At 38.1% G+C, this 19,719-nt stretch overlaps 1 protein-coding gene across 1 annotated transcript in view; it reads left to right on the top strand.

The window, feature by feature from the left end:
- Positions 1-4,746: 4,746 nt before the first annotated feature.
- baiap2l1a (BAR/IMD domain containing adaptor protein 2 like 1a) overlaps positions 4,747-19,719 on the top strand; it is a 55,745-nt gene continuing 40,772 nt past the window's right edge. Inside the window, exons 1-3 of the mRNA XM_061967447.1 lie at positions 4,747-4,971; positions 6,321-6,396; positions 10,189-10,275. Coding sequence (XP_061823431.1) covers positions 4,921-4,971; positions 6,321-6,396; positions 10,189-10,275 — 214 coding nt within the window. The 5' untranslated portion in view covers positions 4,747-4,920. The remainder of the gene's footprint in view (positions 4,972-6,320; positions 6,397-10,188; positions 10,276-19,719) is intronic.

The following is a 19,719-nucleotide window of genomic DNA, read 5'->3' as shown; positions in this document are numbered from 1 at the left end:
GTGTGACGTTTGGTGTATGTGTTGTTGGTCTGGGCCCCAAAATGCAGAGACAGCAGGCAAAGTGCAAGTAAAAACCTTTGTATCAGGGAAAAAAACCCAGAAACAATGTAGTCCAGAGGACAGGTCTGCCAAGCCTGACACAAAGAGGATCCTAAATGGCAAACAGGGACAGGTGTGTCCTGATTGTCAATCGGGGACAGGTGAGAGAGCCAACGCTAAGACACAAGAAGTGGTGGCACATAGAGGCAAAAAGGAACTGGAAACAAAAATAAGAGCGCCGGCCAGTAAATAAAACTAAATATAAGTAACTAATAATAAATGTCTTATGTTCCCATGACACTAAAAACCCGCATTGCATGTTTGTGCCAGGGTCCAGCTCTGTGTATGATCGGGCTCATATCCACAGATTTACATAAGTGACTGTAAAGAACATAAATGATGAATAAAAATGATGAAAGAAATACTTAATAAAACCATAAAATAAATAGTACTATTCTTTCATCAAACTGATTACAATTGTTCTTCAACATTTACTTGAGAAGAAATTGCTAAGTTTTTTTCACAAACTTACACATGAGGCTTCTGTGTCTCATTCTTGCCTGTCTGTGTGGAAAGTTTTAGGGCATGGCTTATTGGCTGGTCTGCTTGTCACAATGTTGCCAAAATAATGTTTCTTCTTTCATCCCGGTAATATCGATAAAATGTGTCTCATTTTGTCCACCACCGACGCTGAGATCATTATTTATGCATTTGTTACGTCTCGTCTCACTTACTGTAACGTATTATTTTCGGGCCTCCCTATGTCTAGCATTAAAAGATTACAGTTGGTACAAAATGCGGCTGCTAGACTTTTGACAAGGACAAGAAAGTTTGATCATTTTATGCCTATACTGGCTCACCCGCACTGGCTTCCTGTGCACTTAAAATGTGACTTTAAGGTTTTACTACTCACGTATAAAATACTAAACTGTCGATCTCCACCCTATCTTGCTGATTGTATTGTACCAGAAATCTGCGTTGTAAGAACTCCGGCTTATTGGTGATTCTCAGAGCCCAAAAAAATGTCTGCAGGATTTAGAGCGTTATCTATTCGGGCTCCAGTACTAGAGATGCTACCTCAGTAGAAGCATTTAAGTCCCATCTTAAAACTCATTTGTATACTCTAGCCTTTAAATACACCCCTTTTTAGACCAGTTGATCTGCTGTCTTTCTTTTCTGCTCTGCCCCCCTCTCTTGCGTGGAGAGGTTATCAGGTGGCCATGGATCAGTTTCCATAGAGGAGGCGTTAGCTCTTCCAAGTCGGGACCCAGGATGGACCACTGCTCTTTGCATCAGTTGGTGACGCCTCTGCGCTGCTGACTTATCTCCACTCAAGATGATCCCCTGCTGGTCTCCCAATGGACTGCAGTCTCATGTTATTAACCGTATCTACTCGGCATCCATTGCACAGGTCACCCAGGGGGGCTTCCAAGGTTTCTCCAATTGGGTTGAGATTTTTTTCTTGCCTTATGTGGGATCAGAGCTGAGGATGTCGTGGTGGTTTGTGCAGCCCTTTAAAACATTTGTGATTAAGGGCTATATAAGTAAACTTTGATTGATTGATTGATTGATTGATTGACATTTGCAGAGACATTTTAACACCATGATTTTGTAGTTTGACACTGTAGAATCTATAGCCTGTGACGTAAGTTGTTATCAGTGCATGATTTCACACAATTTATCTGCGTGTAATGATTATCGTTTGACCTTTTGTGTTTTTATGTACCAAAAGGCTCAATGAGTGATGATCAGTCTTATATCACCAAGGATATGACTTGACAGCCATTTAAATTGATTTGACTTGACTGAACTTAATTACCACAAAAATGTAAAACATTTCCCTAATTGAATACAGGACAACCAGATGACATAACATGCCATGAATGTTAATCATGCAAGAAACAAAATACATCAGTCAACACAAACTTGTTTGATATTGATTTTTTTCTCTTGTCTTTTTCTGCATCACTAGTCCTTATTTTATAGGGTCACATGTGAGCGGGAGCCTATCCCAGGTGAACCTGGATCTCCAGACAGTGAGGCTGACTTGACGTGTTCACTTTAACGTTCTCTCAAAAACATTTCTTTCCAATAATGGGTCTTGGAAAAAAAGGGGTCGTCTTTTACGACATGAAAAGATTATTTAGTTAATTTTTTATTTTTTCTTTGTATGGAAGATGCAGTAAACATGGTTTTACTTTAAACAAATTAAAGTTTATAAATCTTATGCAAACATATGCTAGGCCAGTGTCTCTCCATCCGCCGACCTTGGTTAGAGCCCTGGCAGTGTGATCTAAGTGTATTACATACAATCATAAATATATCTTTATTTTAAACTGAGAGGAGTATTTGATTTTCTACATTAAAACCAATTCTTTTTTGCACTCTTTCCATTATAAGTACTGTATAATGAGCCATAATAAAAATATGCATTTGATAAAAAGTCGTGCCTCGCCACATTGAGCTTCAAATATTGCAGCATTTGTGGGGGATATAGCTATATTTCTAAGGATTTTCTACAACTTTTTGGTCCTAAATTAAGCATGTTCAAACATAAAAATGGCTAAATAAAGTAGAAATATCAATACTACAGTAGTATGGCCACTAGAGGAGACGGTGCCTGTAGTTTTTTTTTTTTGTTGTGCACTTTGCTGCTGCACCGTTTCTATTTTGTTTTACTGTAATAAAATTATTTTTACCTTCACTTTGCCTGCTGTCTCTGCATCCTGGGCTCCAGACCAACAACCGCCACACCAAACGTAACAGTTTAGGGCATCAAAGGTGCTGACCACGCTCAAGTTGATTTACAGTAGGATCACACATTTGTTATTGAGGTTGTTTTTATTGTTTGCCCAATATGAATTAGTTACACGTTTTATTTTTAGATTAGCGACGTTTTTTAGATTAGGGATGAGAGACTTTTTAAAGGTCATATTTATATTAGTTTTTATATTATGTTAAAGTTTTTGGTTTATTCTTTATTTAATCCTATTCGATACTATTTCATTATTTACTTGCTCAAATTAAAAGATTTGCTATTACAGTTGTTCCTTGCCACATCACGCTTCAAATATTGTGGCTTCACCACATCAGAATAATTTTCTTGTTTGTTTTGGATTTTTTTAAGCATATTGCACAACTTGTTTGGCCTAAAATTAAGCATTTTTAAACATTAAAATGGCTAAATAAACTAAACATATCAATATGACAGTATAGTATTGGCCAAAAGAGAAGACCAAACCAATCTAAGAGTGCTAGTCAGTATCGTGGCCAATGATTGGCTCAGCCTCATGCAGCAGCATATTGGATTAAAAGAGTGCAAAGGTGACAAAAAATGTGTTATTTGAAGTCTAGAAGGCTCTCATAATGTTGAAAAACGTATATAGAATGTTGTAAACAGCTTTTTAACTCTCCAGCTGTAGAAATATTTAATTTCTAATGATAATTCCTGTACTTTGCAGTCACTTCCCTAACCAATTAAAAGCGATAAACTAGAGAAGACTGTTTTTGTCGTCCAAAGACTATACAAATGGGATCCATTACCTTCCTGCTTGGCACTCAGCATCAAGGGTTAGAATTAGACTTAGACTTAGACTTAGACTTCCTTTTTATTGTTATTCAAATTTGAACTTTACAGTACAGATAAGAACAAAATTTCATTGCATTAGCTCATGGTAGTGCAGGATAAAAAATCAATAAGGTGCAGATATAAATAAATAGATTACTGTACAGGTAAATATATTGCACTTTTGCATATGCATCCAGGTTTATGGATGTGTGTTATATTGTCTTTATATTCCAGCGAGTTAATCCATTTTGGGGGGGAATTGAGGGGATAATTATGATGCGTTCAAGAGTCTTACGGCCTGCGGGAAGAAGCTGTTACAGAACCTGGAGGTTCTGCTTCGGAGGCTGCGGAACCTTTTTCTAGAGTCCAGCAGTGAAAACAGTCCTTGGTGGGGGTGGGAGGAGTCTCTGCAGATTTTCTGAGCCCTGGTCAGGCAGCGGCTTTTTGCGATCTCCTGGATAGGAGGAAGAGGAGTCCTGATGATCTTTTCCGCCGTCCTCACCACTCTCTGCAGAGACTTCCAGTCTGAGGCACTGCAGGCTTCAGTCCAGACAGAGGGGGGTATAACCCCCCAATTGGGGGTTATATCACCAAAATGATTCCTGAACGCGGCCACCGCTGCTGCTCACTGCTCCCCTCATCTCCCAGGGGGTGGAACAAGGGGATGGGTCAAATGCAGAGGGTAATTTCACCACACCTAGTGACTATCAGTGGAACTTTAACATTTTTTTAGTGGTTCAACACATGATTTCATATTTTACCGTTTGTATACCATTATACCATTTGTATAATTTTGTTTTGAATTCATTTTAATATCAAAAAATGAAGGAAGCTGAAAGAGTTGACTATTTTTAGTGAGCCCAGCCATTAGAACTGGTTAAAAGAGCCGAAATTCCAATAGAAATATTGCAGCGCCCTCTAGTGGACAATAATCTCACACGCTTTGAATGATATGTCTTTTTCCTTCGAACCCCACTTTTGCCACAACTTAAAAACAAGTCATATTCATGGCATAATGACTAATCATAAATCATTACAGCACACCACGTGATCTGTTAAGCGTGTGTGACGTCACAGCCCCGCCCCTGCGGTCCTCCCTAAACACCGGCTGATGTCCATTCGGCTGGCAGAGAGTTCTCTGCTGGCTGGAGCGTCACTGTACACTGTACACACATGCGCGCGGTGCATGCTGGGAGCAGGACCACCGGCTCTGGGTTCGACAGTAAAGGCGACTGACCATTCGGATTATACTCGACCTTTTTTTTTTTTTTTTTTTTTTTTTGTGGTTTACCAGAGAAAATCAACGTGCCATCATGTCGGGGGCTCCGCATGACGTCAGCAAACTTACGGAGTTGACTTATAAGGTGAGTCAAGTTGTTCTAAAGTTAAACGGTTGTGTTTAGGAATCATTTCCTGTTTTATGTTACACGATAGCGTAGGTTGGTAAAAAAAAAACACCAAAAAAACAGCAGCAATAACAACAAAACAATGTGAAATGTGCTTTTTACGTTTGCTTGTTTTTACGCTTTTTTTTTAATGGAATGGGATATATGGAAAATCACACCTTGCATTTGTTGGTGTGGAGCAGATTGTGCCGCTGCAGCTCCTTTATTGTGCATATTAATGGCATCAATAATCCACGGATGATTGGATTAATTCAGCATTGTTAGACCATAAATCTAATCACTGGTGGTGATTAGGAGGTGTTGGATATTTCCTCGTAGTGACGTGTACAAACAACAAATCTGAGTTTTTGTTTTTTAGTTTAGTTTATTAAGGATCCCCATTAGTCTACACTGCAGTGGAGACTATTCTTCCTGGGGTCCAGGCAAAAAAACATCACACAATCACAAAACAAAAGATTACAATGCAGTACAACATGATCAATAATAAAATGTTGTAATACAAAAATAGCAACAACAAAAAAACAACAACTTCGAGCTTACATAATAATGTTCATACCAAAGATAAAAAGAGCAATATAAAAATAGATATATATTTTTGCAAAAAATTAAACAAAGAACCAATGGGCTAAAATATACACATTAGTGTACCAAAGACAAACAAATATATGACGAAAAAGTACCATCCATCCATTTTCTTCTGCTTGTCCCATAATCAATAAAATAGTCAATAATTAGTTATGAGTTATAATGAGTTATTGTTTAACTGCTTAATTACATGTGTGTGTGTGTGTGCGTGTGCGTGTGTGTGTGTGTGTGTGTGTGTGTGTGTGGTGAGTGAGAGTCATCCATGCCACAGTTTCAGCTGGATGGGGTGGAGGGGAGAAAAAAAGAAAAGAAAACAAGGAACCAGTTTGCTTCATTTTTTTTTCACCACCCCACTCTGTACTTTTTGCATTGTTAAGTCATACCTGCCTCCTCATTGTTCCTCCCAGGGAGTGCCGGGGGGGGGGGGGGGGGGGGGGGGGGGGGGGGGGGGCAAGTCGGGGAGGTGAGCAGCACTTGACCATTCAGGCATTTCAATAGAGAGGGTGGGGGCGAGAGGGGAAAGGAGGGGCCATACCACAAATAGCAGTGTTAAAGATCAAGTTAAAGATTGAAGATTTTTTTGTAGTCACATTTCAAGGGCACCTCGTGCATGGAAAAAATGCCCCCTCCACACCACAAGAAAACTGTGTCAAAATGTCTGAAATGGAGTGTGTGTGTGTGTGTGTTGCTTACTTTCTTCCTTTCTTACTTACTTTGCCCAGAATGTGATGGAACAGTTCAACCCCAGCTTGAGGAACCTGGTCAACCTGGGGAAGAGCTATGAGAAGTCAGTCACAGGTAAGAGCACACAGCTTTTTAAAGTCAATCAATCATCAATCAAAGTGTATTTATATAGCCCTTAATCACAAGTGTCTCAAAGGGCTGCACAAGCCACAACGACGTCCTCGGCTCAGATCCCACGTCAGGGCAAGAAAAAAAGTCAACCCAATGGGATACAATGAGAAAGTCCCATATGTGATATCATTTCTCAACAACTTTAAATAACTTTTACTTACAAAGATGCTGGCGTTTAGATACTTTGAAGGTGCTTTTGTGTGTTTATAGCTTTAATAGTAATGAGCTGCAACAGAGCATCCAAGAAGCTATACTCTGCACTTAAGTCACTTTTTAAATGCGTATGATATGATGGGATATTTTCAGTAATTGAATTACAAACCCCAAAACCAGTGAAGTTGGCGCGTTGTGTAATTTGTAAATAAAAACAGAATGCAATGATTTGCAAATCCTTTTCAACTTATATTCAATTGAGTACACTGTAAAGACAAAATATTTAATGTTCGAACTGAGAAACTTTTTTTTTGCAAATAATCATTAACGTAGAATTTAATGGCAGATTGCAAAAAAGTTGGCACAGGGGCATTTTTACCACTGTGTTACATGGCCTTTCCTTTTAACAACACTCAGTAAACATTTGGGAACTAAGGAGACCAATTTTTGAAGCTTTTCAGGTGGAATTATTTCCCATTCTTGCTTGATGTACAGCTTAAGTTGTTCAACAGCACTCTTTTACTACGAAGCCACGCTGTTGTAACACGTGGCTTGGCATTGTCTTGCTGAAATAAGCAGGGGCGTCCATGATAACATTGCTTTGATGGCAACATATGTTGCTCCAAAACCTGCATGTACCTTTCAGCATTAATTGTGCCTTCATAGATGTGTAAGTTACCCATGCCTTGGGCACTAATACACCCTCATACCATCACAGATGCTGATTTTTTCCTCTTTGTTCCCGGAGGACACGACGTCCACAGTTTCCAAAAACACTTTTCCATTTTGCATCAGTCCATCTTAGATGAGCTTGGGCCCGGCGAAGCCGGCAGCGTTCCTGGGTGTTGTTGATAAATGGCTTTGGCTTTTCATAGTCGAGTTTTAACTTGCACTTACAGATGTAGCGACCAACTGTAGTTACTGACAGTGGTTTTCTGAAGTGTTCCTGACCCTGTTTGGTGATATCCTTTACACACTGATGTCGGTTTTTGATGTAGTAGTTCCGCCTGAGGGATCGAAGGTCACAGGCTTAGCCGCTTACGTGCATGATTTCTCCAAATTCTCTGAACCTTTAATGATATTACGGACTGTAGATGGTGAAATCCCTAAATTCCTTGAAATAGCTAGTTGAGAAATATTGTTCTTAAACTGTTCGACAGTTTGCTCACGCATTTGTTCACAAAGTGGTGACCCTCGCCCCATCCTTGTTTGTGAATGACTGAGCATTTCATGGTAGCTGCTTTTATACCAGCCTGTTTCCAATTAGCCTGTTCACCTGTGGGATGTTCTAAATAAGTGTTTGATGAGCATTCCTCAACTTTCTCAGTCTTTTTTGCCACTTGTGCCAGCTTTTATGAAACATGTTGCAGGCATCAAATTCTAAATGAGCTAATATTTGTAAAAAACAACAATGTTTTCCAGGTAGAATGTTAAGTATCTTGTCCTTGCAGTCTATTCAATTAAATATAGGTTGAAAAGGATTTGCAAATCATTGTATTCTGTTTTTATTTACGATTTACACAACGTGCCAACTTCACTGAATTTGGGGTTTGTACATTGTATACTTTAAGTGTGCACTTTCCCAACGTAATAGATGCCATACATCATGGCTATTGTGCTATTTTAGCCGGTTCCCTGAGGAAAAAAATAATACTGAAACATAAACTTCACACTGGGGATGGGGACCGAATTCCGTACTTTTAGAGGTACAGACCATATTCTGTCCGTTCGCGTGAAATCATACGCTTGGCAAATACTTGGCGAGGAAACAAGCACTCAAGCAGCACTCGTAGCAAACTCAACTGGACTGTCTCTAGGTTATTTTGCAATTTTCAATGCCAACAAAGCAAATATGCCTGATAGTAAAGTAAGTCTCCACTATTCCAAAGTGCTCAAGCTTTACTCTTTACATGCCACTGGTTAGCATTAGTGATAGCGGGGAAGCAAGCGCTCACAGCAGACTGAGCCAAACTGCCTCTAGGTAATGTTGCAGTTGTCCATGTCAGCAAAGCATGTATGCCTTATAGACAACACTGAAACGAAAAGTAAGGCTCTACTTTTTCAAAATACACGTTACTGATTAGCGTTAGCTATTTTACATGGCAATTTCAACACCTCCACATTCGGTCAGCAAAACTATAACCAAGATGCACGTTACAATCAAACAGCAAGTATGTTGTATTATGCTTATAGTACAAACGCTTTATAGGGCGTAACGTAAGACTAGACAAACATTCAATTTAATGACAACGACTACTTCCTGGTTAAAGCAACACACTGTTGTCTATACACTACTGTCATCGAGCGTCTTGGAATTGCAACTCTACTCTATAATACTTGCAAATAAGACAATATATAACAATTGGACAGCACAGTTGCATAACCAGCACATTTTTAAATGTCACATTAAAAAAATGACTTCATTTATCAAACAATTAATGTACAGTTGTGTACAGGTATCAATTCCCAGGTACCGGGAATTGGTACCTGTGGAAGACTTGCTCTTCCGGGTTCTTCAGACCACCAATCATGGAAATGACAGCTTCATTCATAGTTCTGAACAATGATTTATTTTTCAATAAATGTTCTTTGTGTTCCTTTTCAGTCATTGCGTTACGTGTCAGTCCTCGTACTCGTTCTCCATCATCAACAACCCCTCTCCTTCTCGGCTGCTGCTCTTTAACAGAGCGACCGGTGATTAGATAAACCGGCCCAGGTGAGCCATCTACGCACCTGTCGCTAATTTCGAAGCCGGCCCTGGCACACCCCGCTTCGCTGCAGAGAAGCACTTTTTTTTTGAAGTGCTTCTCTGTGCTTTTATCCTTCCATCCTGAAAACCCAGAACATCAAACCCAGCGGTTTTGAGTGCCTGTTCTCTCAAAAGTAGCAAAAAGTAGAAGAGAGGAGAGATTTTTCTTACGCTTGGTGATCCTAAACAGGCTCTAGGGACAAATATTATATTATCATTATATGGAAACTAGCAGTTTTGTTATAATCTGGCATATTTACACCTGCATTGTTGAAGAGACTAACAAAAAAAATAAATACAAAAAAAAAAATCATTAAAAAGTCAATTAGCCACTTTGTGCCATAATACATTGAGACAATGGAAGTTATTTCTCTCAAGAAGTAGTCTGCACCCTCTCAAAATAAATACAACTCACGCAAGCATACAAACATAAAAAAAAAAAAAAAGATTTACATTTAAGTTTCCAACAGTACAGGCCAAAAAATAATTCAAATTGGAGGGTGCCTGTTTAGAAACATTGTGGTGGTCTACAACCATCTAATTTATTTAGTCTGGTTTCTTACTCCTGTTTTCTTTCAAGCTTCATCAGTGACTATTAAACAACCCTAATGGCAGTTATGATTCAGCCCTATGAAATATGCCGAGCAACAAACACCAATAAGGGAAATTCTGTTGATGTACTTACCCTCTGTTGCTGAAGCTAACACCGTGTAACACACTATTTAATACCTTGGTAGTCGTTCCTGCAGCATAGATATTTGTAGCATAGAAATATGACTAAATATATTTTCAGGAAGCAAATGCAAATGTTTCAACATTGCCCATCCATGCAGGTATGACCTTCGCTGGAAAGGCCTACTTTGATGCCATCACAAAAATCGGGGAAAATTCCACCATGTCTCCAGTGTCCAGGGAACTTGGTACGTTGATAATTTATCTATTTTCCAATAAAAAGTTTAGCTATAGTGTTATAGGCCTACTACACTTTGCTTACACATAATTCCAGCTTTCATGTCATATAAACACCGCTAACATCAACACAAACAGCAAAAAAGCCTGACTGTTAGAAATAATAACACAATCAAATTTAAAAGTCAAATAAAACTCTTTTGAGGTGCATTCTATACATTCTTTTTACATTTTGGCATCATGGCTAAACAGAACCAACTTTTGAACCTTTTTCAACTCTTCCCCCTATAACTGGGAAAGCTTTTTTTTTCAAATATCAAAACTATTTCTTTAAATGGATAAAATTGTCATCTCTCACTTAGTCACCACAGTGGTAACAGGAAAGTATGATTTTCTGGCTAACAAGCTTCCTTATTTTTAAATTGACAACTAGCAAGTTTGTGCAATGTTCTGCTTCATCCATCACATGACTCATTCTTGAGCATTGCTTGAATGCTGGTCTAATTTTTAAGAGGTCTTAAAGAAATGTTTTAACTATTCATCAAGTTCATTCTCTGTTCTGATGCAATTTTTTTTTTGCAGGGACTTGCAATGTATTCTAAATGACAGCCGCAGATTTTTTATTAAGTAGTTGCTCCGTGGTTGCGCTTTTGTAATAACAATTGTTTGAGGAAACATCTGTAAGAAGCAGAAATCTTTGCAAAGCAACCAGAAAAATAATAATTGCTGTTTGTTGAACCAGCTATATATGGTCACAATATGAATTTAAAAAATACAAACCACAATACACTTAAGGGATGATTGCACTTTAAAAATTAAAAAATTTGCCCATCATCCAGAATCCTTACATTAGACAAGAACAGACGTCTGTCTCATTTCATTGCATACTAAATTGTGAAAAACTGCTAGCAAGAGGCGGCTAACAATGCGGGTAATGGGGATGCTATCTATTCCACCTGTAAAGCCTTCTAAAAACCTCTAACAATGTTTTATACACACTGTAAATATGCATGTAATGTAGTAACAGGCACATGCATGATACCATGGAGTATTTACAGTATTTTGGTAATTTTTAAGCATTACCGTAACTTCTTTCCAGGATGCATTGATGTCACAGAACGCATAGCAATGAACACTACAACATAGAAAGCCCTTTTGTGAGAGCCTTGTAGCGTTATCTTGTAGCACTCTTGTTAAACGCTTCAAAAAGGAACATACAAGAATGACTTGCCATGTCATCACGCACTGAGATGCTGACTGATGGGATGGTTGTGTCTTTCAGCACTTGTGCTCTCTTTGAGCTGCTGAATTCAGAATAACCACCACTCCTCAGATTAAAAAAAAAAGCTTCCTTGCGATGCTGTAATAGTCCTATGTTGCATTGCATTTGTTGAGAGCCATATTGTATCAATTTGGTAGCGTGTGGATTTTCAAAGTTCTCGGCTTGGCGCCACAACCTTCTTCTATACAGGTGAAGTTTATAATCTAGCATTCATTTTTCCAAACTCACAGACAATACAGCAGCAGCAGAGGCAACTCAAGCTCCTTTGCCTTCTTTGTTTTAAGGCGGGTCACAACCAACGTTATTAGCCGTTCAAGCTAGCTCATATCTAGTAGCTAGCTACTCGCTCGTGCGAGCAGCGTGAGCAAGGCCATGTGTTAGCTGTTATAATAAATGTTAATAATAATGTCGCTATAGCTTGGTTTATATGCAGGTCACGGCATGTAAATAAGCGTTGTTGGTACTTTTTAATGCTTTTAAAGCGCTTCATAGGGGGAGTTGTTGAATCCTATTACCTGCATTTTTAGCTGCCTCTAACTAGCAGTTGTTTACTATTTAGAACACGCATAAAACAGAGAGACATGTGTGTTCTTGTACCACATAGAGATTGTGGATGATGGGCAAAATTTGAAAAAAGTGTACTTTTTTGGGAATTTTGCCTATCGTTCACTATCTATCATTGTGAGAGACAATCTTTTTTTTTTATGATTCTGAAGATGATAAACAATGCTTACAAATTGTGGCTAAAGGGAGTCACCATTGTAGCCTTCAAGACCCTTTAAAACAGTGCTTCTTAACCTGGGTTCGATCGAACCCTAGGGGGTTCGGTGAGTCGGCCTCAGGGGTTCGGCGGAGCCTCTGCCGCGGTGGTCAAGACACACCCGACTTATCGTGTAAATAAAAACTTCTCCCTATCGACATATTATGGATACCCCCAAACAATGTTCCCTCTAATTTTCCATATGCGTGAGCAAACGTAAAAACTCCTTGAGCATTCAGTGGAGCACATGTGAGCGACGTCAGACGTGCACATGCAAAGTGGTCACACCAGCAGCACACCTGTCCCAAACCTGACTAAATAACAAGTTAAATGTTTTATTATTATAATCAAATGACAGCAGTCATCTCCGTGAGATTATTTTCTAATATAAGTGTTTTGGCTCACTTAGAATGACAATAACAAAAAATATTGTTTTTCATGAGCTGTGCACTAGTATTGTATGTCTGGGTGGGGGTCTGCATTGGAAATAATGTGTACCCCTTTCAGAAATCGCATTTAGTTCCCACTAAAACATTCACATGTTGCACAATGAGATGTAAACATGGGATCATGTGTACATTCCTGTAACTTTCTGTTCATAAAATATATCTTTATTAGTATTTATTTAATATAATAACATCATTTCATGATTAAAATTTACAAATTAAGATTAAATTAAGAAAAAAACATTTTATTTTTCACTAAGGAAGGGTTCGGTGAATGCGCATATGAAACTGATGGGGTTCGGTACCTCCAACAAGGTTAAGAACCACTGCTTTAAAACAACTTCAAAAACCTCCATCAGAGTTTTATATACACAATGCAGGCATATATATAATGTAGTAACAGACACGTTCATAACAATATGTGATATGTACAAAATTTACCAAGTTTTTGGTCATTTTATGCATTACCGAAACTTATTTCCTCAACGCATTTATTTCCGTTTCCATAGCAACGTACTTCTGACTTCCAGCATGAAATGTGTGTTCCTACTTCTGGAAACAAATGCTTGTGTTTTCTAATAATGGCAGATTTGGTAAAAGACAAAGTAGATGGCTATTTTTGGACAAATGAGGATTCACGACCTTATCTTTTTGAAGCTGAATATACGGAGGATGGACTACTGATTATAGAAGCTTAGCAAGCAGGAAAAGAGAGTGAACCGTTAGAGCAAACGGATGCCGAGAAAGTGAAGTCGGCGTGACTTGACTGTAAATGTGGAGCTTGGAACCAAGCTATGTGGACAGAAATATCATGCTTACCCAAAATAAATCGGAAAAAAACTTTCCCGGCCAGCTGGATCAAACTGTCCATCGGGTGAGTCAATGATCATGATACATGCAGCACGTCATGCGTGTTATTACAACTACAGTACATACGCTGTCAAGCTAGCTTTGAAATATGGGCTAATACTTTGCAGATACTGTGATATGATTGTTCATGTGTGTCAGTCAGTACAGATTGGTGTCGTATCGCATTGTTTTGTGCATTACAAACTCAAAAGCCATTTAACTGTTGACACAGTAACTAGTTTACCTCTTGCCATAGCTAGCTTACAGCTAATAGCAATATATAATATTAATTAATATTAATATAATAACAGCGTAGTATGCCGTCGCAAGGGGAGGTGTTACTACGCTACAAAAAGTGTTCCTCACTGTTCGCTCTTACAATAACAATGTCGCTACAGCTTGGTTATTATACAGGTTACAGAATGTAAATGAACTATTGTTGGCGGTTTTTGGATGCATTTTTAAAGTGATTTAGAGGCAGAATGGATTGATCTCAGTAGCTGCATTGCTAGCCACCTAGAACGAGACGATTATTACAAATTAGAACTAAAAAAAACAAAAAACTTTTGTCTTCTTGTTTCTCATAAGGATTGTGAACGATAGGAAACTTTTTCAAAAAAAGTGCAGTTCCCCTTTAAGTGACAATGACAATGGAGCATTCTTAACTAAGTAATTATTTATAAATATTCACCTAATAATGAGTGGCTAACATGGTACATTTAACCTAAATGCATCAAATTGTTGAAACTCATTTGGACCAGAAAAGAAAACAAACATGACCATTGTGTGCATGTTTGCCAAGTTCTTATTGTCTCAATTTCATAATGAGTAATAGAAACGCATGAGTGCGCCTTGCACAATCTTTGCTGCTGGGACTATATAGCGAAAGAGTGTGAATTCTCTCACAGCCTGCAGCAGGCGTCCTACTGCAAACATGCTGAATAAACACGACAGAAGAATGTCTTTCCACCAGGGATCTTTCCTCATCTCTTCGTTTGGATTCACCCTAATCCACCAACTGTCTATCTGCCTGCCTGTCTGTCTCTTCTGGGGAGCCTATAAGAGGCTCAAATTTAAGCAAAATTGACCATTTATGGCGTCAGGCGTCTTCATCTGGTGTGATGGACAGGATTACTTAGTAGATCATTCTGACCCTTTCTTTGGTTGAAGACTTTTATTGTTTCCTCCCTAATGGTACGCAAGGCTATTTATTCACTGAGAGTTTTACCTCAGTTCACTGCTGCCATGGTCTGGTACAGTGTGGATTTTACTCAGTTTCTTGTATCAATCCTGTTACAAGTCCTGTTTTCCTGGTCAGAAAGTGGCACAGCATCTTGTACTTTGCCTTAAATGTTGACTTTTAAGCAATTTAAAAGTAGAGATGAATATCGCTTATGTTTTAACCGATACTAGTACCAAATTGGTGCAGGTGCTTAAAAGATGCCCCAATTAAAAAAACAATGCCTTTTTATTTGTATGGAATGCTGTGACATTCACGGTAAACAGACTAGTATTTGAAATACTTCTTATTATTTAAATTAAAGAATAACTATGTACAGTAATATATAAAAATATAACAAATGAAACCTATGTTCGTAATTTTTGCAGCAAAACCAGCAGCAATACAGAACATAGAGAATGTGCAAAAAAATACTTACTTGTGTTGTAATTTGGGATGGGTACCGAATTCGCTACTTTTATAGGTACCGACCGAAGTCTGTCTGTAGTACTGGGTACCAATTCACGTAAAATCACATGACTTCAAATCCGATTGCAGACTCAGCACCGGCTCAAGGACTTTGCCGGGAAACAAGCAGTCAAGCACGCAAAGCAAACTCAGCCGGACTACCTCTAAGTAATTTTACAATTTTCCACACCAACAATGCAGGAAGAAGGCACTTACAAGTGCAGTAATGCTGCACTTTTTCAAATACGCTAGCTCGATGTTAATTGGATTTGCCATAGACATGCTACCGATTAGCATTGGCGATTTTATGTGGCAATTTCCAGAACTTCAAATTTGGTCATGCAAACTACAACTCGGATGCATGTTACAATCAAACAGCTGGTGTGTAATTTTAATACTTACAGTATAATCACTTTGTAAGGCTCAACAAAAGACATGACTGGCAAATTCAACTTAATGGCAAAGACTACTTGCTGACTCAGGTAACACACCGTACTGTATACACTACCGCCATCTTACGTCTTGGAATTGCAACTGCATGCAAAGTCTACTGTACAATTCAGTTCAGAACTTGAAAATGGGACACAGAATTATAAGAAAACAAGATAACAACTGGATAGCACAACACACAATTAAATGTAAAAAAAATAATTGTTTTTATTATTAGCATTTATCAACACAGTAGAAAACACACAAACGTATTTAATATTGGTACGTGGTACCGTATTGATTCTCAAGTACCGGGAATCGGTACCGTATCAATTATCAAGTACTGGAAATCGGTACTGTATCGATTTAAATGGGAAAGGTATCTATCCCTAGTTGGAATGTGTGACGTTCGTAATTTCAGGGGTTTGTGAATGCACCTTGCTGGCTGTAACCGTCATTATTGGTACCTAATGAAGAAGTGCATTGTTGTTGTTGTGGCTACCCATATCTTTAGGTGCTAATGTGCTATTTCTATTTCGGTACCCATCCCAATTTAAGAGTCTCAGGATGAATGTAGGAAATCACAACAAGGCCTTAGTCTCTCCTTGGGGAGCTTGTAACTAAAGATTATCAGGAAATATAATCCTGTGTTGCCATGTGTTAAATTAAGGGTAAATGATACAAGAGTAAAGTAACAAAATCACGACAAAATATTATAGTATTGATTGGCAACACTATATTGGCCCTAGTGTGTGGATGTGAGTGTGAATGTTGTCTGTCTATCTGCGTTGGCCCTGCGATGAGGTGGCGACTTGTCCAGGATGTACCCCGCCTTCCGCCCGATTGTAGCTGAGATAGGCTCCAGCGCCCCCCGCGACCCCAAAAGGGAATAAGCGGTAGAAAATGGATGGATAGTTATAAGACGACGCTGAATATAAGACGACCCCTCCACTTTAAGACCGATTTCTGGAAAACATTTTTTAAGGCAAAATCAAGCTTTGAATATCAGTAAAATAACATGGTAGCTTGCATTAAAAAAGTGATATGCGTTTGCCTGACAGTAACACTACTTGGACAAAATGCATTGCCAGAAACGTTCCATGAATTGATTTACGTGGACCCCGACTTAAACAAGTTGAAAAACTTATTCGGGTGTTACCATTTAGTGGTCAATTGTACGGAATATATACTGAACTGTGAAATCTATTAATAAAAGTTTCAATCAATCAATCAAAAGGATTTTGAGTTATTAGAATAGAATGCCTTTTATTGTCACTATACACAGGTACAATGAGATTAAAAGCAACTCCAGTATCAGTGCGACAGTCTATAAATATGCAAAAAAATGGAAGGAAAGAAAAGAAAAGTAGTGCAAAAGGAGGTAAGGTGCACAGTCCAGTCCTGAGAACGAATGTTCTGAATGTGTTGTTTAAATATGATACTATATACATATACAGAAGCATTCAGACTGTGGGTGGAAAGTAAAAATTGCACTCAGAGACGTGCTAAACTCTAAAATCAGTGCCTATTAGAGATCACCGTGGTTATGGTTATGGTTATTCTGCTTAGTTGTTTCATTTCATTTTGTGTGGAACTGCTTTCAGTATTATACAGTGCAGTTCTCTACAACTGTGAACTACAACCATATTAATGAACATATTAATGTATAAATGTCCAAGCAACATTTTTACCTCTTGCATTTGGCCGTGCGTGTGTACCTAATGTTGTGGCCTGTGAGAGTGAAGCACTGTGTATGTGTCAGTTTTAAACAATTAAAAGCCTTCTGTGCACGAAGGCGTGAATGGACTCTGCAGGGAGTTGCCATTCGCCTGCGAAAATGTGAGCCGAGAAAAGAGAATGGCGCAATCCACACCCCTTCCAGTTTTTCTCTGTGCTGCTGTTTGTCAAGCCTCTGTGGGAATAGCTTTTTTGAAATACGGGAGATAGGCCGTCTGTGTGAGAAGAATGGTAATGTCAAACGCAGCTATTTGTTTTCCCGGAGCATAAAGAGTTAGAATGCAGGGAACACTCTAAGGGTTTCGCCAAAGATAGCTTTTTGTGAGATGATGTTACGGTCAATAGGAGTGGCATTTTAAATATTTGGAGCTATTTGATGAGACTGTCTAGACACGGACCACAGTAGTGGCTGCGTGCTCCTGTGTGATGCATGATGAGTTTGCTGAATCATAAAAGCCAGTGAGATTTCATTCTACCTACCTAGTATGTCCCCTGCAACAAGCTCAAGTACTTTTTTAATTAAAAAATGTATGCTTTTTAAATGGAGGTCGGGTCAAATGGGACACAATTAAATAAATAAATACATATAATACATATAATGTGTCACTAATTTATTTAATGTAAAGGTGTATTTAATATTTAATTAATTATCTAATCATTAAATTGATTATTGATTTAAGTATGTTATGGTTTAATTATTCATTTCACAATTTAATTAATTATTTCAGGATTGAATTGTTTAATGAATAATTTAATGTACCTGTATGTCAGCGTTTATGAATTTATCTTATCAGTCAAACTCACCCACCAAAGTCAGTGGCCGGGCTAACACAAATCTAGTCTAATGATTTCTTTGGTTTGAAGCCTGGAACATTGGAAGTCTTTCAAAAACCTGACGGCGAAGAAGAATATACTCGTTCTTTTTCAGAAGTTGGTGGTAGATACAAAACCCAAAACCAGTGAAGTTGGCATGTTGTGTAAATCGTAAATAAAAACAGAATACAATGATTTGCAAATCCTTTTCAACCTATATTCAATTGAATACACTGCAAAGACCAGATTCTTAACGTTCGAACTGGTAAACTTTGTTGTTTTTTGCAAATATTAGCTCATTTGGAATTAGATGCCTGCAACATGTTTCAAAAAAGTTGGCACATGTGGCAAAAAAGACTGAGAAAGTTGAGGAATGCTCATCAAACACTTATTTAGAACATCTCACAGTTGAACAGGCTAATTGGGAACAGGTGGGTGCCATGATTGGGTATAAAAGCAGCTAGATCTGCTGACCCAGAGCATGTAGAGGAATTTATTAAAGCTGTTGGAGTTATTTCCGCACTTTCAGACCAAGATATCGACCAGTACTCCTCCGCTTCTCTGGTCGACAAGTGGAAGTGCTGGTTTAACCAATGAGGCAGTGAGGGCTAAGTTTGACGGATAAAAAAAATGTATTAAGTGCTGACACACAGGTTAATGAAATAAAGAATTACATCCTAAAATAATTAATTACATCACCAAATTCTAAAATAATGAAATCAATAATTAAATTAATAATTATTATTTTTATTAAATATTAAAATAATAATTAAATTATCAAATAATTAAATGTACTTTTGAGTAAAATATTTTGCAGACCATTTAATAACACATTTATGTGTTTAATTCCAATTCTAAATGATTAATGACACATTTAAGTAATTACTTAAAGATTGATTGTTTTATTTTATTTTATCCCTATGCGCTCATAAAAGCCTACTTCTATGAGCGCATGATATCAAATGACAATGTGATTCAGGGCCTGATCTACCAATATTCCAAATAACACTAATTAGCGTGTGCAAGCTATAGAATTGTGCATACTATTAGTGGCCGTCTTGCGGATGGTTAACTAAGACTACATGTGCAATTGATAATAAGTGCAAAAGTGGTGCACACCGCCGTATTTAAATTATGATTTTGCATACATGGCTGTCACCATGGAGACACTCATTTCTCTCCACAGCAATAACTGTGATGGTGCACTTGAATGATCCAGACGCATGAAAATTCCTGTGGCAGGAAGTTATTTTATGTAGGAAATCTACTAATAATGTATATGAAATAACGGACACCATTAAAGAAATCGTTAGCCGACAAAAATACAAATCAATTGACTTTGTTTTAATCAGTCTCTTAAGTCATCCCGCTGCTATAAAATTATAAAATGGCATTGCTGAAAAGAGGATATGGCTAATATTCTTATTTCTGGCAGTCCATATATGTTCACAC

The sequence above is a fragment of the Nerophis lumbriciformis genome, linkage group LG11 (assembly GCF_033978685.3).
Source record: "Nerophis lumbriciformis linkage group LG11, RoL_Nlum_v2.1, whole genome shotgun sequence".
Taxonomy (NCBI): Eukaryota; Metazoa; Chordata; class Actinopteri; order Syngnathiformes; family Syngnathidae; genus Nerophis; species Nerophis lumbriciformis.
This window is presented reverse-complemented; position numbering and strand designations above follow the sequence as displayed.